This window comes from Camelus dromedarius, chromosome 17 (genome assembly GCF_036321535.1).
Source record: "Camelus dromedarius isolate mCamDro1 chromosome 17, mCamDro1.pat, whole genome shotgun sequence".
Lineage (NCBI taxonomy): Eukaryota > Metazoa > Chordata > Mammalia > Artiodactyla > Camelidae > Camelus > Camelus dromedarius.
Genome location: NC_087452.1, coordinates 12,438,947 through 12,459,865, shown reverse-complemented (window position 1 = coordinate 12,459,865; position 20,919 = coordinate 12,438,947). Strand labels below are relative to the sequence as shown.

The 20,919-nt window shown below is 33.0% G+C and overlaps 1 protein-coding gene across 1 annotated transcript in view; it reads left to right on the top strand.

Moving 5' to 3' along the window:
- LOC105095302 (contactin-6) overlaps positions 1-20,919 on the top strand; it is a 255,776-nt gene that overhangs the window by 203,015 nt on the left and 31,842 nt on the right. Inside the window, exon 12 of the mRNA XM_010987428.3 lies at positions 12,388-12,515. Coding sequence (XP_010985730.2) covers positions 12,388-12,515 — 128 coding nt within the window. The remainder of the gene's footprint in view (positions 1-12,387; positions 12,516-20,919) is intronic.

Below are 20,919 nucleotides of genomic sequence, written 5' to 3'. Positions count from 1 at the left end.
ATAAATCTGAATGAGCTCTGAGTCTCATGGAGGAAACAGGCAGGTCAATCGCTCCAGTGCAGCGGGGCATTTGTTACCACATTCAGAAGGTGATGAAGAGAGTCACTAATGCAGCTTACAGAAGTGAAAAAGGCTTCAGCAGGCTGGGGGTAACTGAGCTGAAGGGAAGGTAGGAAACTTCCTTGAAGAGGAAGGTAGGAGGAGCAGGTTTACTGTGTGGCTGCCTTAATCCCCAGTCAGTGTCATACTTGGTGCCAGTTTGATGGTTTCGATATAGACTTCCCCTCCTCAATTCAGGATATATTTCATCCATGATTTCTCTAAGTAGAGAACAAAATCTTCTGTGAGTCATCCAACAGTTGACTCTTTGACTACTCAGGGGATACTTAAATATACATAATTACATACAGTTTTAATTCCATCTCATATTAAATTAACCAATACAGCCAGAAATCTACCTTTCTCATAGTTGACCCTGAGTCTAATAATAATAATAATAATAATAATATCCACTTATAGAATATCTATCATGAGTAGACAGTGTTAAGATGTTATTTACATTTCATTTAATGTTTACAAGTTATGGGTTTATCACTTATTTATATTTTTAGATGGTTAAAACTAAGAGAAGTAAGGCATCACATCCACAGTTACAAAGATAGTAAATGGTAGAAAAGTGTTCAATTCTAGGAGACTCTGATTCCAAAGCCATGTGTAATCTTAAACACCACACTGTAGGTTTTTAATTTGCTTGCTGATGGAGTATAGTATCCATCTGTGGAGCTAAAGGCAGACTGCCATACTATACAGATCGTTTGTTCCTTATTTTTTACAATTAGACAAAAACTCTTCTGAAAACAGATATACATAAAAATAGAGTTTGTATCAAAAAAGGTGTAGAATAAGTCCATATGTTGTCAACATACTGATAGATGAAATTTTAATTTATGTCAATAAAATAAAATAAATCAGTCCTCTTAGTGGCTTAGCATTCTGTGTCCACAATATTCAAATGACTGATTGGATTTTTAATGTAACATACGACATAATTTTTGGTGATACACAGATATGAAAATTCAATAAACAGGGATAAACTCCCTAAGCTCCATAAAGGACTTGATCTAGGTATGGAATTATGTATTAAAATTAAGAAGAAAGAATAAGAGTTAGCAGACAAGGAGGCACATCCAAGTTGGTCTCCTATTCTCAGCTAGGTTGTAAGCTTAGTTTTGTAAAGACTATCAGGAATACAATAATTCAGTAGCCAAAAGGGATCCAGATTCCACGAGCATCCATCACTTTCAAAACACCACCTATGTTCAAGATAGCAGGTAAAGCATTTCCCAGATACGCATGTTCTGAAATCACTGAATTACGGAGCTGCAGTGAAAGGGGTGATAATCATGAATGTTCCAGCCCAGTGCCCTACTTTTTATAGTTGAGGGAAACCAAGGACTTCAAGGGTAAACTTACTAGTTTAAGTTCACCTGGCTATGTTTGAATCTCATCTCTCTATCTCAAAGTATGCTGCAGATACAACTTTACATCTGCAAAATTTCAAAGCCTTGAGGAAATCACACAATAGGCTCATCATCATAAATGTAATGAAAGTGGAGCCAGAATGTCCTCACAATGTTCAAACTTCTCCATTCCGTTCTGCACAACTCTTTCTCCCATTGTGTTTTCAATTGGTTCTGTTCTAGTTATTCTAGGAGCATACTTTTTAAAACATTTCTTTTAAGCCTTGTGTTCACAAACTTTTTTGTACTTTGCCAACTTTATAATCTCCTATCTTCTGATTTGCTTGGGCTGTACGGCGTGTTAGCATTTGAATCTGTATTAATTCTCATTTGTGTTTTCTCAGGCATCCTAAAATACTGCAGCAAATGGAGACACTTTTCTTTATCTTTCCCTTCTACTGAACAGCTAAATATTCCTCTTAGGCTTCTTTCACTGGATTAATTTAGCTAAGCTTTCCATCTGAAACTGTTCTGTGTTAAGGTTAAATCACATTTCCTTAACATTTTATAGGAATCAGCCTAGCAGCACACTTTTTGGCATGCCATCGAAATAAAGATGTATCATAACACCAAGTAACTGTATTATTTAGCAAAGACTTTAATCTGCCACTTCCTAATTTATGTCACAATTCAGTCACCCTGAATCTGCGTTTGTGTTGTATATTAGCCACTACAAAGCTGATGCTTAAATTATTTGTGTACATTAAATAAGGAGTCACATTTTGATGAATTCTAAGGTCTGAATATCTGATGCTTGAATTCTGCTTTGGAGTTTAGGACAGTTGAACAAAAAAAACTGAACTTTGAACATCTGGCTGTTCACACCAGTAATTACAAATTAGGAATAAAATGCAACTGCAGGAATAGAAAAAAAATTAGACATTGGTGGCAGTAATATTTTTTATTTCCATGCCAATTAAAATTTGTTTGAGTCAATTTTTAATCTCCAGATAACACTTCTAAACAATGCTTTGCTAGTTAAACCCCTTCAGTTAAGTGTTTAATGGCCCCCAAATCATCTTTGATTAATCAGTTCATGGGAAACATATCTTCAGCTATTTAATCTGTTTAAAATGCATATTCTTCTAGACTGTTAAGAGTGGTGGAAAAGGGGGATCTTAAAGTCATCCATGCATCTATGTTTCCTTGTTCTTCCTCTAGTCACTTGAGAGAAACTCTCTGATAAAACATAACAAAATTGAATTTATTTGTGCTACCGATTGGCGATGCCACTTCATGCAGGTTTTTATTTTTGTTTACTTTTCCTACCCCAGCCACCTCCCACTACACATATAAATTTAAACACACTGTGCTTGATATGACACAGTATAAGAGACCAAAAGAACACTATTACTTGTATGGAGTTCAGACAGAAGCTAAGGAAATAGAACAGATATAATCACTATATTTTCTGTAACTCAATTAAATAATTAGGACCTGCCCTCAACAGGGTCCATATTAACATAATAATTTTTAAAATGCTATTATAGCCTTTATTAAAACTTCAGTTTCATGATTGGAATGGCATTAATGAATGATTAAGATCTGCTCCAAATCCTAAAATTTATCCTTGATTAAGACTGATTTGAATGTTATTTCTTTACCTCAACTCCTGTGCTACCATATTTATATCTATGACTAGCTTTTAGTTTTAAACAAAGAAATTACTTGCCTTAGAGCTTTTCTGTTAGTTTACCCAATTTATTGGTAATAGTAACAAATACATATCTTAGCCTAGAAAGAAAAGATTATAAAGGTTTTGGGGTAAACACAATCAGAAAACATGCATTTATTAAGTACCCACAAATTACAGGTATTCTTGAAAAATACAAAGAAGTAAAAATAACAGCTACCATTTGAAGGGTACTCATTATCCTCTAGGCTTATCCAAGCATTTTTAATACATTTCGAAATCTAATTCTCAAACAAACATAGAAACAAACTTATAGTTACCAGGGGGGAAAGGTGGGTGAGAAGGGATAAACTGGGATTTCAAGATTTGTAGATACTAACTACTATATGTAAGATAGATAAACAAGTTTCTTCTGTGTAGCGTAAGGAACTATATTCAGTATCTTGTGGTAACCCATAATGAAAAAGAATATGAAAAGGAATATATGTATGTATATGTATGACTGAAATATCATGCTGTACACCAGAAATTGACACATTATAAACTGATCATACTTCAATAAAAAAAAAGTATGTGCATGCCTTACTTTCATGAAGAACATTTTAATTAAAAAAATAACTCTAAGAGAAAATTCGTGGAAAGCTGTGATAGAAATTATTATTTACAAATATTTGCTCCCACTCCTTGCCCTATACTGACTATACTTCAAATAAAAAAAAAAGTACTTGCAAAAATAAATTAAAAAATGAGAACTAGTAACAGTCATATCAAAAAAAATTAATTCTCAAGACAAACTGATATTGTTACTACTGTTATCCACATTTACATGTAAATTTTACATAGAAATCAAGCAAATGCGTCTTAAGTTAACAGTCAACAAGACAGAACCAGAACACGAAGCAAAAGCAAGCTGACTTGAGAGTCCTTGGTCTTAAAACACCTATATCATTTGCTTCAAAAAACGTAGCTTTCAGTCTATTTAGAGAGTAAAAACTCGTCTAAAAAGAAAATTATGACAAAGGAGCAAAGGCAATACAATGAAGCATAGATAGTCTTTTCAACAAATGTTCCTGATACAACTGGACAGCCACATGCGAAAAGGAGAACTTAGACACAGACTTTACACGCCTCACAAAAATTAACTCAAAACAGATCACAGTCCTAAATGTACAACAGGGAACTGTAAGACTCCTACAAGATAACATAGGAGGAATCTTGGGTATGGCCATGACTTTTTAGATACAATGCAAAGGCACGTGAAGAAAGGCACATGAAGAAAAGACATGATAAGCAGGGCTTCATTAAAATTTTAAAAACTTCTGTTCTATGAAAGACAATGTTAACAGAATGAGAAGTTAAGCCACAGACTGAGAGAAAATATTTGCAAAATACACATCTGTGAAAAACAGAAACTCTTAAAAGTCAAGGATAAGAAAACAATTTGAGTAAAAAATGGGCCAAAGATCTTAACACACACCTCACCAAACAAGACATACAGATGGGATACATGTGAAAAGATGTTTCACATCATATGTCATCAGGAAAATGTACATTAAAATAAGGTATCACTATCCACCCATTAGAATGACCAAAATATGGAACAGTAACACCAAGTGCCGGCGAGGATATGGAGCAACAGAAACTCTCATTCACTGGTGATGGGAATGCAAAGTGGTACAGTCACTCTGCAAGACACTTTGGCAATTTCTTAAAAAACTAAACATACTTTTATCATACATTCCAGATATTGCACTTCTTAATGTTTACCCAAAAGACTTGAAAACTTATGTCCACACAAAAATCTGCATACAATAAAATTTATAGCATAGTTATTCATAATTGCCAAAAACTGGAAACAATCAAGGTATTCTTTAGTAGGCAAATGAATAAATAAACTGGTACATCCAGGCAATGGAATATTATTCAGTGCTTAACAGAAATGAGTTAACAAGACATGAAAAAACATATAACAAATGTATCGCTCTGGTAGGGAATGTTGGTAATCTGAGAGGCTATGCATGTGTGAGAGTATACAGGAAATCTACCTTTCTCTCAATTTTCCTGTGAACCTGAATCTGCTCTAAAAAAAAGTCTCAAAAAGAGGAAGAAAAATCAGAATTTTCTTTTTGAAGGCAACAATGATTCTGACAATGATTCAGTAGAAATCATGATCAGAAGACCTGTATCCTGGCTGTGGCTAAGGATGTTACTAAACCTCCTTGCATATAAGTTTATAGATGTGGAAAAAAAATGCTCATCTTTAATATTTGGAGAGAGAGAGAGTACTAAGAACTGTAGTAATTAAGAGGAAGGATGTGATTGATAGAGAAAGCTATATATCTTACCCCAGTCTCCCTAGGAAACAAAGCTAAGAGTTAAGCAAGTAACTACAGGCAGCAATGAAGGATATTACACTAGCCACAAACTCACTTTAAGCCACAGCGACACACAACTGGTTGGCTGGCATCAGTCAGCCACATAGACTGTATCCAGCCAGAAACTACTTGTGAATAAATAGTCCTTCAAGGAAAGAAAATGGGATTTATCTGCTGGCTACCCCTTTGCTGGTAGGGTTGCATTACCTGGATCTTTGACAGCCAAAAGAACCTGAGGACATGAATATGGTGTGTCTGTTTCAGTGGAAATCAAAGCAGGCTTGAGAGGATGGATGGGATTCAGATAAGCAGACTGGAGTGCAAATCTTCTGCTAGATACTTGAGGAAGAGACTCTGTTTTCGTCTAGCAAGTCTGTGAAGGATGTACTCTAAGAAAGATCTGCAAATTTTGAGCATTTGTTTTCTCTTTGGTACTTAGCAACTCTTCCCTGAAAATATTTGTGCTCTTTCCTAAAAAGCAGACAAAATAAGAGATAATAACACATTTAAGAATTATTTCCATAAAACTTCTGGTATGTGTTTTTCTCATTTAGAACTGATTAAAGATTTTAAGTGTGTTGTGCTTTCCTGAAGGTGATCAGTATCATTTAGTAGAGAGGCTAGATTTTATTTCCTGTGCCCAATCATCTCTCTCTTGAGATGGCACTTCATTTTGTCTCTCTTTTTCTTTTTTTAATCTTTTTTTGAATTCTTTGGGTTTTTTGTTTGTTTTGATTTTTTTTTACTACACTGATGATTTTATAAGGGATGATAAAATAAGGTTTCATAACCTACTGATTATTTAAATTTGCCCTGGTCAGAGGTGTGAGATATTTTCTGTGTAGAACTGCCATTAGAGCTATTGAAAATTTTTGACATAAAAAGATGGAAAAGAGAACTTTTACTTTGTCTTAAATGAGGAAGTTTTGGTATTTACTTGTTTTTAGATCATTTTTGTAGCTTGTTAAAATAAGGAATTTTTAAAAGATAGCTTATTAAATGAGATTAGCATAGATATTACACCTTAACTATGATAAACAGGTGCTAAAATTATTAAAATGTAATATCAATATTTGATCTAAAATGGATTCCAGTGAGACATTTTACCTAAAACCTAAATTGTGCAGAGTCAAAATTTATACATACTTTTCTACTTCTTATCTAATTCATTTTAATCCAATCTATTTTACATTTTCTAGATATCAGTAAAATTAGTCAATTAAAATTTCATGGTCTACAGTATTATCTTTACACAGAACTGGAAGCAATACTCCAGTTAATAATCTAACTATAAAAATAGCAGTATTGCTCTAGTTTCAGCAGTAAGAAATTTTAATTGCCCAATGTCCTAATTTCTCTGAGTTTAACAAATTCGGCTATTGCTAATCTTTGTCTTCAAATTTTGTAATAAGCTATGGTGAATTCTAAACAAAAAAAGAATCAGAGCCTCCCTCATTTTCTATGCACATGGGGACGACATATATAGATCTGTTTTCTATATGCAGGCAAATCAAAGATCAGATATAATTAGGTTAGTTGTAGTGATATATGAGATGTGAGTGCTAATCTCTATTATGTGTATAAAGGTTATAATGAACAGGTATCACATGCAACTTAGGAAAGAAAGGGTAAAAACATCTGACATTAGTCTTTAATTCCTTAGAATGACACAATAATTGACACACACGTTCCAGGTAAAGACTCCTCTGAGTTCATTTGATGTGATGTCTGTCTTCCTAGTATTTTATTCACAATAGCTCATCAAGTAGAAGGCAAAGGGTATGAAAGCAGAAGCCAAATAAGTAGGCCATCTATTACTTTTGTTTTCCGTTTATGCTACTAACATTCCCTGACAGCGAGAAGATTGAAATGTTGGACATTCACTTTATATAGTCTGCCTTCAACTTATCAGTTAACCTTGAAATGTTTACATGTGTTGGTGGCTCAGTTTTCTACATGTTCTACTTTTCTAATGCCACTATAAAATCTCCCAATGTCACTTGACTGTCAGACACAGCCCGTAGGTCTGAATTTCCACTTTTTATGCCCAGAATGCAATTAGAGGAATAGCATGATATATTACAAATGCTAACTAGTAATTTTTCTATTGTTGAGTGGTCATAATATATCTATACATGTCAATGTCTTTAAATTCTAATTTTTACAGAACATTTTAAATGCAACTTCTTTAATTTGTGATTTAATCATCTAAATAGAATACTAAGCTTTGGTAATTTGGAGAAACATTTTCTATTTGATTGTATGAACAGGTGAAATATTCTAACTAAGCAGGTATTTGAGAGTAGATACTAGAGAGGAACAGTGTTATCACAGAACTGTGAAATGATTATAAAGGAAGAGTTAAGGAGGAAACCTACATGGACTGTAAGTGAAATATCAGAACTTGGTGACCCCAAAATCAAGACAGTCCAGGGACTGATAACCATGTATTAGTTAAAGTCACAAAAAGTATTGCTGAGTCCAGTCAGATGAAAGGGCTTTTTTTTTTTTTTTTTTAAGATATCAGGTAAAGAGACCAAAGCAAGATTTAAAAATGCTTTTCTGAGTCACATAGGAGAGTAAAGGCCACATACTAGTATCAGCAAAGAATAAACATAAGATTAATAGCTAGCATTTAATTAATTCAATTCTTACAACAACTCTATTTCCATTCCCAAAATAACAATGAGAACAGTATGGCTTGGAAAGATTGACTTCCCAAGTACACAGACAGGAAGTGGCATGAATTCAATTAAGGGTATTAGGCCTTGAAACTTAATGCTGGAGACAATCTTTCAGGCATTAGGCTCCTTTCAAAAAACCTGGTATATACCTCTCAGGTCCCTGTGCTCACACTGAACTGTGACAAAACACTTCCTTCTTTCTTTATTGTTAGAAGCATTTAACCCCAAATTCCATGTTTGCTAATAACTCACTACTAATAGGACAGTGTAAGAGGAGAAGAAAAATAATCCTTAGTATCACCATCATTATTACCTCATGCTTATGGTGAAAATTCTCCCATAGTAGAGGATATCAAACTTGTCTTAAAGATTTTACAAAAGCTTAGAACCCTGAGAAAGTGTGCATATATGCACACACACAAATATTCTAGCACATTCTGGGGAGTTATTGGACTCCCTGAAGGTCAGATTAAAAATCTCTAATTTTAAAGATCATTCTATGTAAACACAATTTATATATGTATATATACATACACTATGCCAAAGTTTATGCTCTAAGTGACTATACTATTATTAAACTATACTTTGTAAACTTGAAGTGAAAGATTACTTGCTAAAATAAGTGCTTCCTGGTCTAAAGAGAAAAACAAGTTTGGAATCTTTCCCCTACATTACTCAGCAGGTACCCTGAGGTACCTACTTATTTCTTTGTCTCACTTTCCTGACTTGGAAAACGGGGATGATAACAATAGCGAGCCCAGAGGTTTACTTAAGGATTCAATTGACACTTACTATGCACTTCATAGAGGACCTGTGCAGAGTTAGCTTGCAATAATAGTTCACCATCTGACTGGATTTCGACCAATGAGTTTAACTGTGGAAAAGAATATCCTTGACATTAATGTTCTCTATTTCTCACATACCTATTGCCTTGAACACAACAAGTATTTAGTAAATATTTGCTGAATAAATTTAGAAGAAAAAAAAAGTCTTAGCATTGCTTTATTTCCAATTAGGCATTAAAATTGCTATTACATTTTTAGAAGTCTTACCATATAAATAGTGCTCAGACATTTTCATATACGCTTTTATGATCTATTTTCATTAGTAGTATAACCTTAGCATTGTCTTAATTTAAATACATAGTATGTAATCAATTACTTTCTTCTTTTTCTTTCTTCTCTGTAACTTATACTCTCTTTGCTAATTATTTATGAAAATCTCCATTTTTATCACCAGAATGTTTCCCTATTTTTTTTCAGATAGCTGAGCTTATCTATACTTGTGGCTATGTTTTGTTTTTAAATACCAGAGAGGTCTCTTTTTTAATAAAGATAGAATACATTAATACAATTTATTAATATGCCCTTTCCAACTCTCCTGGTACCATTTTAAAGTATCTTTTAGAATATTTCAAAAGAAGCATAGAAAAAAAAATCAGTCTTTATCTTTCTCTGTGAATGTTACCATAACCATCAATTAAAATGTTACAGCTAATTTTTACATGTGCATACTTCCTTATCTGAAAATGTCAATCGCTCAGTTTGTTTAATACGGTTTGATGTTAGTTGGGTGTTCTTTCCTTTTTTTAAATTGTTTCTGCTAAGTCATGTTTTTATATGTGACAGAACTGGAAATTCTTTTATTTAATAGTTTTTCTTTAATTGTTCTTCATAAATTTAGAGCTATGATTAGGTAGTCTGGGTCTATCCACAGTGTTACAGATTAAGTTTTCCTACTATATTTTAATATTTCTTATTAATAAAAAATGATAAATTGAAATATTCATATTATTTATCATGTTATAAAATATCTAATTATAGTTAAATCTATGGCTTTCTATATCCTAGGTCACTGTGGAAAATTTATTTTTAATCATCTATTTTTAATAAATGATAAATCAGTTTGGTTACTAGTTTGGTTATTTTTATAAAATACTGAAATCTCATTTTTTATTATTTTACACATTTTTGCATATTGATCTTATGAAAAATGGATTCTTATTTAGATATGAAGATAATTTTTACAGGCTAAAGTTTGATTTACAATGAATTGAACAAAGTTCTCAAATGTTATTCTGCATACCAATGACTGAAAATCACGTTAAAATGCAAAGTTTGATTCAGTAGGTCTGGAATGACAACGTATTTTGAGAAGCAAACATAAGACTATCTTAAGGGCATCTAATGATGACTCAACAGAAGCTTCTTGATCATAGTCAATGTGCAGAATTATTTACTGCGAGTAAGGCAAAGTGATGGTTCTAAAACCTGCTAGTGATAATCAGTTTAACTTTCAATTCACTCTCTGTTTAATGCTTATTAGCTGCCAAGTCTTGGGCAGATTTTAATTTTTCCTAGTCTTAGTTTGCCTTCTGAGTATCTCAACCCTGACAAATGTCGAATGACTGATTAGGATTTGAAAAGAAATAATCAGTTTCAGCGATGACAATTTCAATTAAGCTTAAGAAGCATTATTGAACATATACAATGAAACTGAAAAGGGTGGTGAACTCAGGGTAATATCAAACCACTGTTTATATAAATCATCCTTTTCTGAAAGTTAAGTGAAAAATTACATGACATATAAACACTGGCTTTACTAGCTGAGAAGTTTGTCTGATGGCCTTTAGCATATATTTTTAACATTTAAAAAAATGTTTTGGCAAAATTTAATGTTTCTGTACTGCTGAAAAATTCTTAGTTATTTGTAAATTCTAGAGGTAAATAATGCACCCAAAAGATAGAGATTAAAAAAAAAAACAAAACTCAAATAGATAAAGAACTGGTTTTGGCCAGAAGTTTGCTGCATACTGGAACAGCTTTTTCACTGTGTCATTAACAGTATGATTCAATTCTTAATGTAAACTGGGATCAAGAAATCTAGACATTTCAGAAATTAAATAAGATATCAAACATCTACTGTTGGGGACTATGCCAAGATAATGAGTTAAAAAAAATCTGGTATGTGCCATGGAACATTCTAAACCCACATTGTGACCCCCTCTACTCACTTGATGACAAATATGGAAATGGTCCCTAATAATAAATACAACTTCAGAAGCTGGTTTCATAAAATTCAGCCAATTTCATAAAATTGGCTGATAGATACATGCAAGAGAAATAAGGATATGTTTGTAATGACACAAAATACTGTCTTGTTATTGTTAATGAATGTGTTATGCATGCCAATTGTCTTCCTTTTCTTTCCTTAAAAACTATTGTTGCTACAAATGAGTTTTCATCATTTATTTTTGTAGAATCCTGAATACCCACTCACTAGTGATTTTAGAGGGTTGTTAAAATTATTAAATTTATAAGACATCAACTTGGGCATTTTTTTTTCTCTCCTGATTAAAACATTTTATGGTGATTTTCTCAAGAAACCAATCTTAGGGTTTCTGCTGACTGCAATGGTGTCCTGATGTTTGCTTTTAACTATTTCTGAGCTTCAGGAAAAAAATTAGTAAGAATAATTTCATGAAAGACTGGAACTTCTTAAACAGCTATCCCTCCATTGTGTACTATATGACTTCAGGTATTTTAGAAATATTTAAATCACTCTGATTCTTGAGGCCTTCATCCTTTTTATTCCTCCTCTTACTCTTTTCGATGAGACAGACCATGTGACAATATTGGTCTTAGCCCTATGGCTATGGAACCATATGGATGGGTTCCTTCAGTTCACTAGCACAGACAAATACTGTCATGGTTGAGAATCCTGTTGTTTGGTGGCTAAGAGTCCAAAGTAAGACCAGGTTTATAAATCCACAAATACACAATGTGAAAATTGGCATTTCTCTAATGTTAAGTTCAGTTTTCACCAGAGAGCTGACTTTTCAAAATGCATAATAAATAGTCGCATTTGTTATTAATCAAGCAAATGGGCATTGTAACAGCAAGCACTCATTTCATTTTTAACGTGCATTGAAATCTGCAATGATAATTCGAGTTATAGCATTATAATTATCAATACTGTGTCAGGATAAAAGCAAATGTCATCTATTCTAATATGTAAATTCAGAGATTGCTCAAATTAAGAGCAGAATTAGGCAAGGAATATTCATATTAATAAATATACCCATGATTTAGTAATGCTTTAAAATGAAAATAAGTAGTTAAGACTTACCAAATTTAAAGAGCCTTACTTCCATTAATTATAAATTTTGTTTTTAGAGTGTTTCTCTTAGAGGATGGCAGCCTCAAGATATATAACGTTACCAGGTCGGATGCTGGATCATATACTTGCATAGCTACAAATCAGTTTGGTGTTGCAAAGAACACGGGCAGCCTAGTCGTAAAAGGTATTTTATTATCCTCATTTGTACTTGATGAATGTTGGAGATATGTATGCATATCATGACCTCTATCACAGTGCCAATCCTGTATCATACAGCATATGTGAAATATTTGATTTCACAATTTAAGAGTTATGTTACCGTATTCATTAATAGCATGCTTCACTTTGGCAGTGGGATAGCATGGTAGATGTGAATACCGTGCCAGCTGAAATTCTGTCCAGTGGGTAATTAGTCAGAATTAAAATCTGCACCTAAAATCTTTGGATTTTCACAAATGCCTCAGTGTGGGGAGACCATGGTTTTGAAGACATCAGTGGGTATTTTTCTTGGTTAAATTTCCTTCAGAAACTCTTGTTTTGTATGGAAATTTTACTTGGATATAAGGCTGCCAAGTACATAATTAGTTTATATATAAAACTCCGCGTGCATGACTACTAAAATGCAGACTCTCTTGCATCCACCTTAATAAGCAGATCTTTCCAAAGAGAAAAAATTAAAATATTAGTGTCCATCTAAGTCATTATATTCCCATCACAAAACATAGATAAGCTCACACAGTTTGGGATGATAAACTTGAATATCCTCTTCTTCAAACTTTTAAACTAGTATCAATCCAAATGTACCTACTTATATCACCAAGGGACATAATTAGTATTAGACGTATCTATTCCTCATCTTTGCTATTTCACTTTATTAAATTTCAGCTCATAAAATTGGTATGTTTAGGGGAAGCCATGTCACTTTTATCATTTCATTGCCTCCTAGATGATAAAAATGATTGCCTTGATAGAGGAATTGGAGCAGCTAATTAAGCCCAAATGATTAAATTCAGCAATCGGTGCTTTATCATCATTTCTATTAGAAATAAATATATTCAATAAAAAGCAGTTAGCTACTACACTTCAACTATCGTTTAGAATGTCTCAAAGAAAATAAATACCTCCTTTTATCCCTGGAAGATATTTCTGCCAACTTTCTCTCAAGTCTATTACATTATGTCAACAATTGTCTGAAACACCCAGGGGAAATATAACTGATAGAACTTGTGTCAAAATCCAACTATTGTGGCATATTTTGAAAAACTCACTTTCTTAAGATTGTATTATCATCAGGTTTTTAAGACAGAGATGGACTTAATCTTTCAGGAAATGCATTATATTTAATGATAGGGAATTTCTCCAGCAAATTTTTGGTAATATCCAGATGCTGAAATGTGTGAATGTTTTATGTTTAAAGAAATAATATGTCCATTAAGGAAAACAAAGCAACAAAAAAAGAGATTCATTATCTCATTTCAAATTAAGAAGGTGCAGGTGGAATGCATTCATTGTATTACAGGAGAAGATAAAAATATAGTAAAGGATAAAAAGACATTGCAGTTAATTTTTCCAGGTATGGAGAAATCCAAGAGGAATGAAAATATGAAATACTAAGGATAGAAGGCATCAACAGTAGAAGTGAAGTTTCTCAAAGACAGTTTACATAGAAACTGGTGATGGGTGAGCGGGACAAATTATTTTGCTGCTAAAATACAATAATGTATTCCCAGAGATTAAGGGAAAAAAAATGTAGATTGAGCTATATGGATAGTTTTTCTTCCTCAAATGTTTCTTTAGCCTCTGGCACCATCATGCTGTCTGTCCATTAGTAATTAATGGAAGAAACATAAAAGGAGAAGACTCACATAAATATGAAAAACTCAGGAGTAGCTGCTAACTTAGTTCTAAAGATAGCAGTTGGATATTTCAGAAGTGAAACTTAGCTGTGTTTTTCACTAGATAGGTTGCTAATTCTTAGGACAGAAACAAGCTGAGATACATTTTGGGATAGTCCATAAAAGAATCCATCATCTTCAGGTACTCTACTCTCTCTATGAGTAAGAAAATAACTAAATAAGGTTACTCAAGTTTTAAAAAATGGTGTGTTTTTGTTTATTTACAGTGTTCTTTGCTGGAGCTACTGAAACAAAACTATCTCAATCTGCATTCCTGGTCGCCTTCATGTTTTCTACTCTTTTCTTATTCTGTAGCACATTTCATCTTTTATAAATGATATAATTCACTTATTACGTGTATTTTCTTTCTATCTTTCCCTTTTTCTAGAAAAGAAACATAAAGAAGGCAGGGAACTCACAAGTCCTAATACAGTCCTGGGAATTCTGTGTGTTCAGTACATATTTATTGATTCAGTGAATGAGTCTTTTCTTATCCCCCTTAGTTCTCAGAGATAATTTCTATCCTGACTTTTGTTCTAAAATCTGAAAGTTTTCAATTTTTCAGTATTTCCACTTAGAATACTTTGCAACAAAGAGCATCTAAAGAAAGTAACAAACTTCTAAATGCTCTCACTTTCCCAATTTCAGGGTTTTTAGTTATTTAATTCAAATAAACATAGAGAAGTCCATTCTCTACAACGTGGGACAAATATGAAGATACATGAAAATCCTAAAGACTTCATGGAGAGAGCTCACTGTTCTGTTATTTTCAGCACAATACCTGAGGATGATTTACATACACAAAAATGCCATATGTCAGCGTGCATGAATATCAAGTTATTTTTTCCGTCATTTATATTTAATAATGGGAAGGAAATCATGTTTGTTATATTTAACCTTCATTAAATAGCCACATGCCATTTTAAGGAGATTTGGGGATTTTTTGCTTCTTTGCCACTGACAATTAACATTACATGCGATATAAAAACATACATACATAATAACACACACATGTGTAAAAACTACATAAACATAAAATATGTACAGTTGGATAAGAACATCTTTAGAAAGTTTGCTTTATTATTGGTCTAAAGTGTATAATCTTTATTAAACTGGGGATTTCCATACAAGTATAGTTCTAAGATAAGTCTACCATTAGCATATCCTCTTAACTAGACTGTTATCTCTAACTCCCCCTCATGTGGGAATGTTGAATGTATCATTGCCAAAAATATTATTTTATTACCTAAACATTTGAAGCTTTAGTCTAAGAAGAAATCGTAATACAATGCATTGATTCAACCATTTTCTTGACTATTAAGACTGCAACCATATGGTTAAAATGACTTAATACTTCTGTGTATATGTATGTGTGTGTGTGTGTGACGGGTACCTGTGTGTGTGTGCTGTATTTTCTTGTCTACAATAATCATCTGATTGTCATTAGAGAGTCAAATGTAATTTTGTCTCTCAAACTAAAATCAGCTTATAGTGACCTTACTGGTAATAGGGTGGTAAGGAACAAATGAGAAATTTCAGTAAAGCTGATAAAACAATCATCTTTCCTTGAATTCACTTATCAGCCCCAGTCATGCAAGAAGTGTTGTTGTTAGATAACATGTAAAAAGAGAATAGTTACAAGAGTAAGATATTTTCTAGCTTAGTTTTTAGCTGATATGGCTTATCTGTGTTAAGAGGATTCTGAGGTTATCTTCACTGTATGTCAGAAATTTCTCTTTCACTAATGCAGCAGGATAAAGCAATTTGCCATTCAAACATTGGGAGTGCAATTAGCACTAGCCTTGCTAGAGCCTCAGAAGATGCCCAGTGCAATTTCAGGACATGTTCCATAAGCGCATACACGGAATCAAAAGAAAAGAGAGTTTAAATGTTTTCATTTTGGAGGACTTAACATTACAATGTGTACATACACTAAGAGGTATATGAAAATCGCATAAAAGAGGAAATTATTTGATCTGGCATTTGGAAAATTATTAAAAAGCAGAGTAACAGCAGGCTATAAAAATGATCTTGTTTGCAGGCAACATTTGTTTTTGTTTCCCCACTGGAGAAGTTTTGGATGTTCAATTATAGGCCTCATTGCTTCAGCATTATTTTCAACTGAAATGTCGGAACTTGGAAAAGCATATCTAATGTGCAAATTAAGTTTATTGCTGCTCATTTAGTTGTTTATTCTTTGTGATAGAAGTCTTTATTATAGCAGCATAGAGAGTGGCCTATCCATTTTCTCCAGCAGAATGACGGTGTTCGCTAACATGGTTCTACATTCACTAAGAGACATAACAAGATAGGTAGATAATTGGAAACTCTGTGGCTTTACACAGCAGTTTAAAGGATTTGAGGTGTTGAGGACAGGTGTATTGAGAAGCCTAGCTTTACTGAGTAAACCAAAAATTCAGTTTCATAGAAATGACAAGACACGAAGGAATATAACTGTCATATTGCAGTGGTGGCAAGTACTGCTACAGAGAAGTCTCCCAATACTGCTAATATCTTTCTCCAAATATTTAATTCTACACCCAATTTTCTGCAAAGAATGATTTAAAGCATTTTAATAGAAAGGAGACTTTATAAATGATTAATGGAAGTATTTTTAAGGTGAAAAATACATATAGTAAATTTTTATACTGGCTTGAAATGAAATTTTCTTTCCCTTCCAATATTTAACATAATGCTGAGTGAGTTCTTGAGATGTGAATTCCATAATCTCTTCAAGTATAAAGGAGAAAACAAACAAAAAGCATTCAGGTAAGCTAACAGAATAATGCCAATATTATCTTGGTCTTCATAACAATTTAGTTCATAGTCTTTTAAAAATGTAGCACATATCACTCATAATATTTAAAGGTATGTTAAGCAGTTTTTTAAAACTGTACATTGTACAATATATAACGTAAAGGACAGGTATTAATGAATTATAGGTTTGCACCTTTTTTTTTTTTGATTGTTCAAGAAGTTGTTCACTGAAGAGATTAAACCTGTAACTGGTTAATGTTTTGCTTTATTTATCCTTAATAAAAACAGGGAGTGTACAGCTCATGGTTTATGACAACTAGAGAGGCCAGACAGATGCGTGCAAACCACTTCTCAAAGCAGCAGGATGCACAGACTTTGGAATTTGATTAACTAGTTCTATTACTAACAAGCATGAGATCTTAATGTGTTTTTGCTATGATTGATGTTGTATTGTTTATTATCATTACTAAGTATCCTTTATTAAATACATACTTTGTTCCAGCACTGTGATAGATAACTTTATGTATATCATGTCATTGAAACCTCATGCAACACTTTGAAGCAGATGATCAAAATTTTCATTTTATACAAGGAGAGATTGAGGCATAGGTTGCTAAAAGTACTTGTCAAGGTCCTTGTGTTATTAAGTTGCAGATGTCTTTTTTCCTTCTATTTTATCTTCCAGTAATTTTATGTAATAATAATTCCATAAGACACATTTATGTGACATTGTTTAAAGTTCAGAGAAAATAAAAATAATTTACAGATATTAGTATTTTCCCATTAAAACTTCAGTTTTCATTTATTAAACAGAGTTCAGTATTTATTTATACTCTTTTTATTTGAGGTAAATGTTACATATATAATGAAATATATAAATTTAAAGAAGACTTCTGCTGAATTCCGGCAAATACATACACCTGTGTAACCCCAAACTCCAAGATATAGAACATTACCATCATCCTATAGAACTTTGCCTCATGCTCCTTCTTAACCCACCCCTCCCCCAGAAGCAACTACTGTTATGATTGTTTTTCTGCCACAGATTTCATACAAATGCAATTATATAGTATATACTCTTTGGTATCTGGTTTCCATCATTCAGCTTAAACCGCTAGCTATCAACCTTCTGTTTTTATTAAAAATGAACAAAGGTAAACAAAACTTTAGCCAACAGTAGCTTTAGTCTGTGCAGTAAAAATATCTTGAACTATAAATACCTTTGTCTCCTGTTTCCTTCTCAAACTTGTACACACTTCTGCCCTGAGTATTTGGTTAGAAACTAGAAGTTTGGTAATTTTTTCTTGATTCTACTCTGAGGCTAAAGGAAATTAGACACCTCTGTTGCCTGGGCATTCTATTTCTGAACTAACACAGTGATCATTCAAGATCTAGTGCCATTTTTTTAAGAATAATATATGTTATTACAACATAAAAGACCCTCAGATGCAAGCTCTGTTTTTTTAGTCTATGGATCCTGAATATTCAAGGAAGCAGTTAGCAAATTCTTTCAAGTCAAAAAAAGGAACGGGATAGGAATAGGGACAAAGGAGTGCAGACGGGAGAAAATAATCAGATGAATTGACAGATTCTCCTCTTCTGGCTTTTTTCCCCCCCTTTCATTTCATCTCTCCTTATCCTAATGTAAATGTTCAGAAGAAAACATTTTCTTTCCATTAGGTCCTGGAGCCAAGCAAAATAAAATTTCCTATTTTCATCTCTTACAAAACTACAGACTGCTTCAACCTGATGTTTTACTACAACCCAGCATAAAGTTATAGTTGGAGGACTGAGTGAACATTATCTATTTATAGGAAATATTAATATGATGCCATAAATAGTCATTACCAAATATATATTAACCGCCTTGAAACTGAGTAGTTGGCATATTTAATTCATTAAGCAGAATCTACAGTGCATGCTCTTTTTAAATAGATGTCAGGGCCTGTTTTGATTACTTGCTAATATAGAAGATCTGTGTTAACATTTTACATTATTACTTGCTAGGGAATTTTTCAGTGTTACCTTGCATGATATTTAGACTTGTTTTCTTACTTAGACAACTCAAGTTGTAGACAATCACTTTCTCCAAATGTTTCTTCATTTGTTTCTTTTATTCTGGAGTTCATGGTAACCTTTGAATATTTGTTCTAAATCATTTAAACATTGAAGTGGAAGATAAATGGGTAATGGTAACTGCAGGGAAACTGTAATATATTGAACATGGTTACTTTGTGCACTGGAATTAAATTATATTCTGTCTGTGGTGGAATGTAATATAAATACCAAGTGCTGCATATAGATTTTAATCTATAAAATACATGTCTGAGCAGATTATCTTGTTATGGCTAAGAGAATATAAAACAGCCCAGCCTAATGCAAGTATATGTATAAAGAGGAAAAGCATAGTAAATAAACATTAAAAACTCCTCCATCTCTGGCTTGCTGGAGATGGGGAATTAAAGATGTCACCACACTGATTTTCTTCTTGGTTTGTTTTATCTGTGCAGGGTTTATTTCAGAGTATTAGCTCTGAGTTTCCTGTGCTTGCTTTCTCTAGGGTTAGTAATTTTCTTGTTTGTCTGTTTGCTTAGTTTTCAATGCATTTGACAACAATTCATTTCTCAATTCTATCTCAACTGTCTCCCTTCAATATCTATCTGTGGTTGTGCGGGAAGCCTAGTTGCCTAAGTACCATGACTTTCTCTTGACATATTCCTTCATTTGGGTAGAACGCATCTTCCAATGGATTTTTAAGAAAACAATGAAGAGTTATGCAATTTTTCTGAGATCTTTCGTGTTTGAAAATGTCTATTCTATGTTTACATTTGATTGTTTAGTTGGAAATAGAATTTCGCATTGCAAATCATGCCTTCAGAAACCTGGGCATGTTACCCTGTTCTGAAAGCTGAAACCATTTTGATTTCTGACCTGTTGTTTGTGACATCTTTCCTCCCTCTCTCTAGAAGTCTGTTTTCCCCAGAGTTCCACAATTGCATGATGATGTGCAATGGTGTAAATCCATTTACCTTTATATCAGGCATTTGGTGTACCTTGTCACCCTGGAAACTCATATTGCTTGGTTCGGGAATACCTTCCTGAATAATAATTTATTCCATTCCTTTTTCTGAAATCCCTATTATTTAATACTTACATTTCTTAAACTGATAACTTTGAGTTTATGTGTATATGTAAGTACCTATCTATAATTTATTATGTTTTATTTAATTATATATAGCTAGGTAGTAGATATAATTCATCTACATGTATATATGTATTATATATATTTTTGTTTGCTTGTTTTTCTCTCCTTATATCCATTTTATGGCTTTTATTTACCTTCTAGGAGGTTTTCCCAAATTTATCTTCCAGATCTTTTATGGTATTTTTGTTTTTGATATTTAAAAAAAATTTCCTAAGTGTCCTTTTATTTTTTGGCTGTTCTTTCATATATCATCTTGCTTTTTTTCCTCTTCTTCTGAAAATATTGCTATAGTTTTCCTCTTTTCTAGTTTATTTTTTGTGCATAGTCTTTGTTGTTTCATACTGCTTTCTTCTCCTTTGTTTTAACTCTTATCCTTTATTAAGAAGTGTCTAAAAATACTTTGTCAATCTTAGTTGTCTGCTCATATTTAACAGTGGGGCACTAAAAGTCTTATAAAAAGCTCTGATCAAGTATGGGGCTTTTTGAACGACTGGTCTTCACATTTAGGTCATCTGGCCAGGATATTTCCTTGGGAGACTCTTAAGGTCACCATATTTAGATCTTTTCTCTTAGATTCATCAGATCCCCAGGACAACTGTCCCTTACCTCCTACCCCTGGTTTCCTCCCTAGGGAGCAAAGACCTGGCAGACAGCACCCTCAGAGCTGAATAAGGTTACAATATATGACTCTCAACATTCACTATGTACCTGTTTCTTAAGTGCCCTGTTTT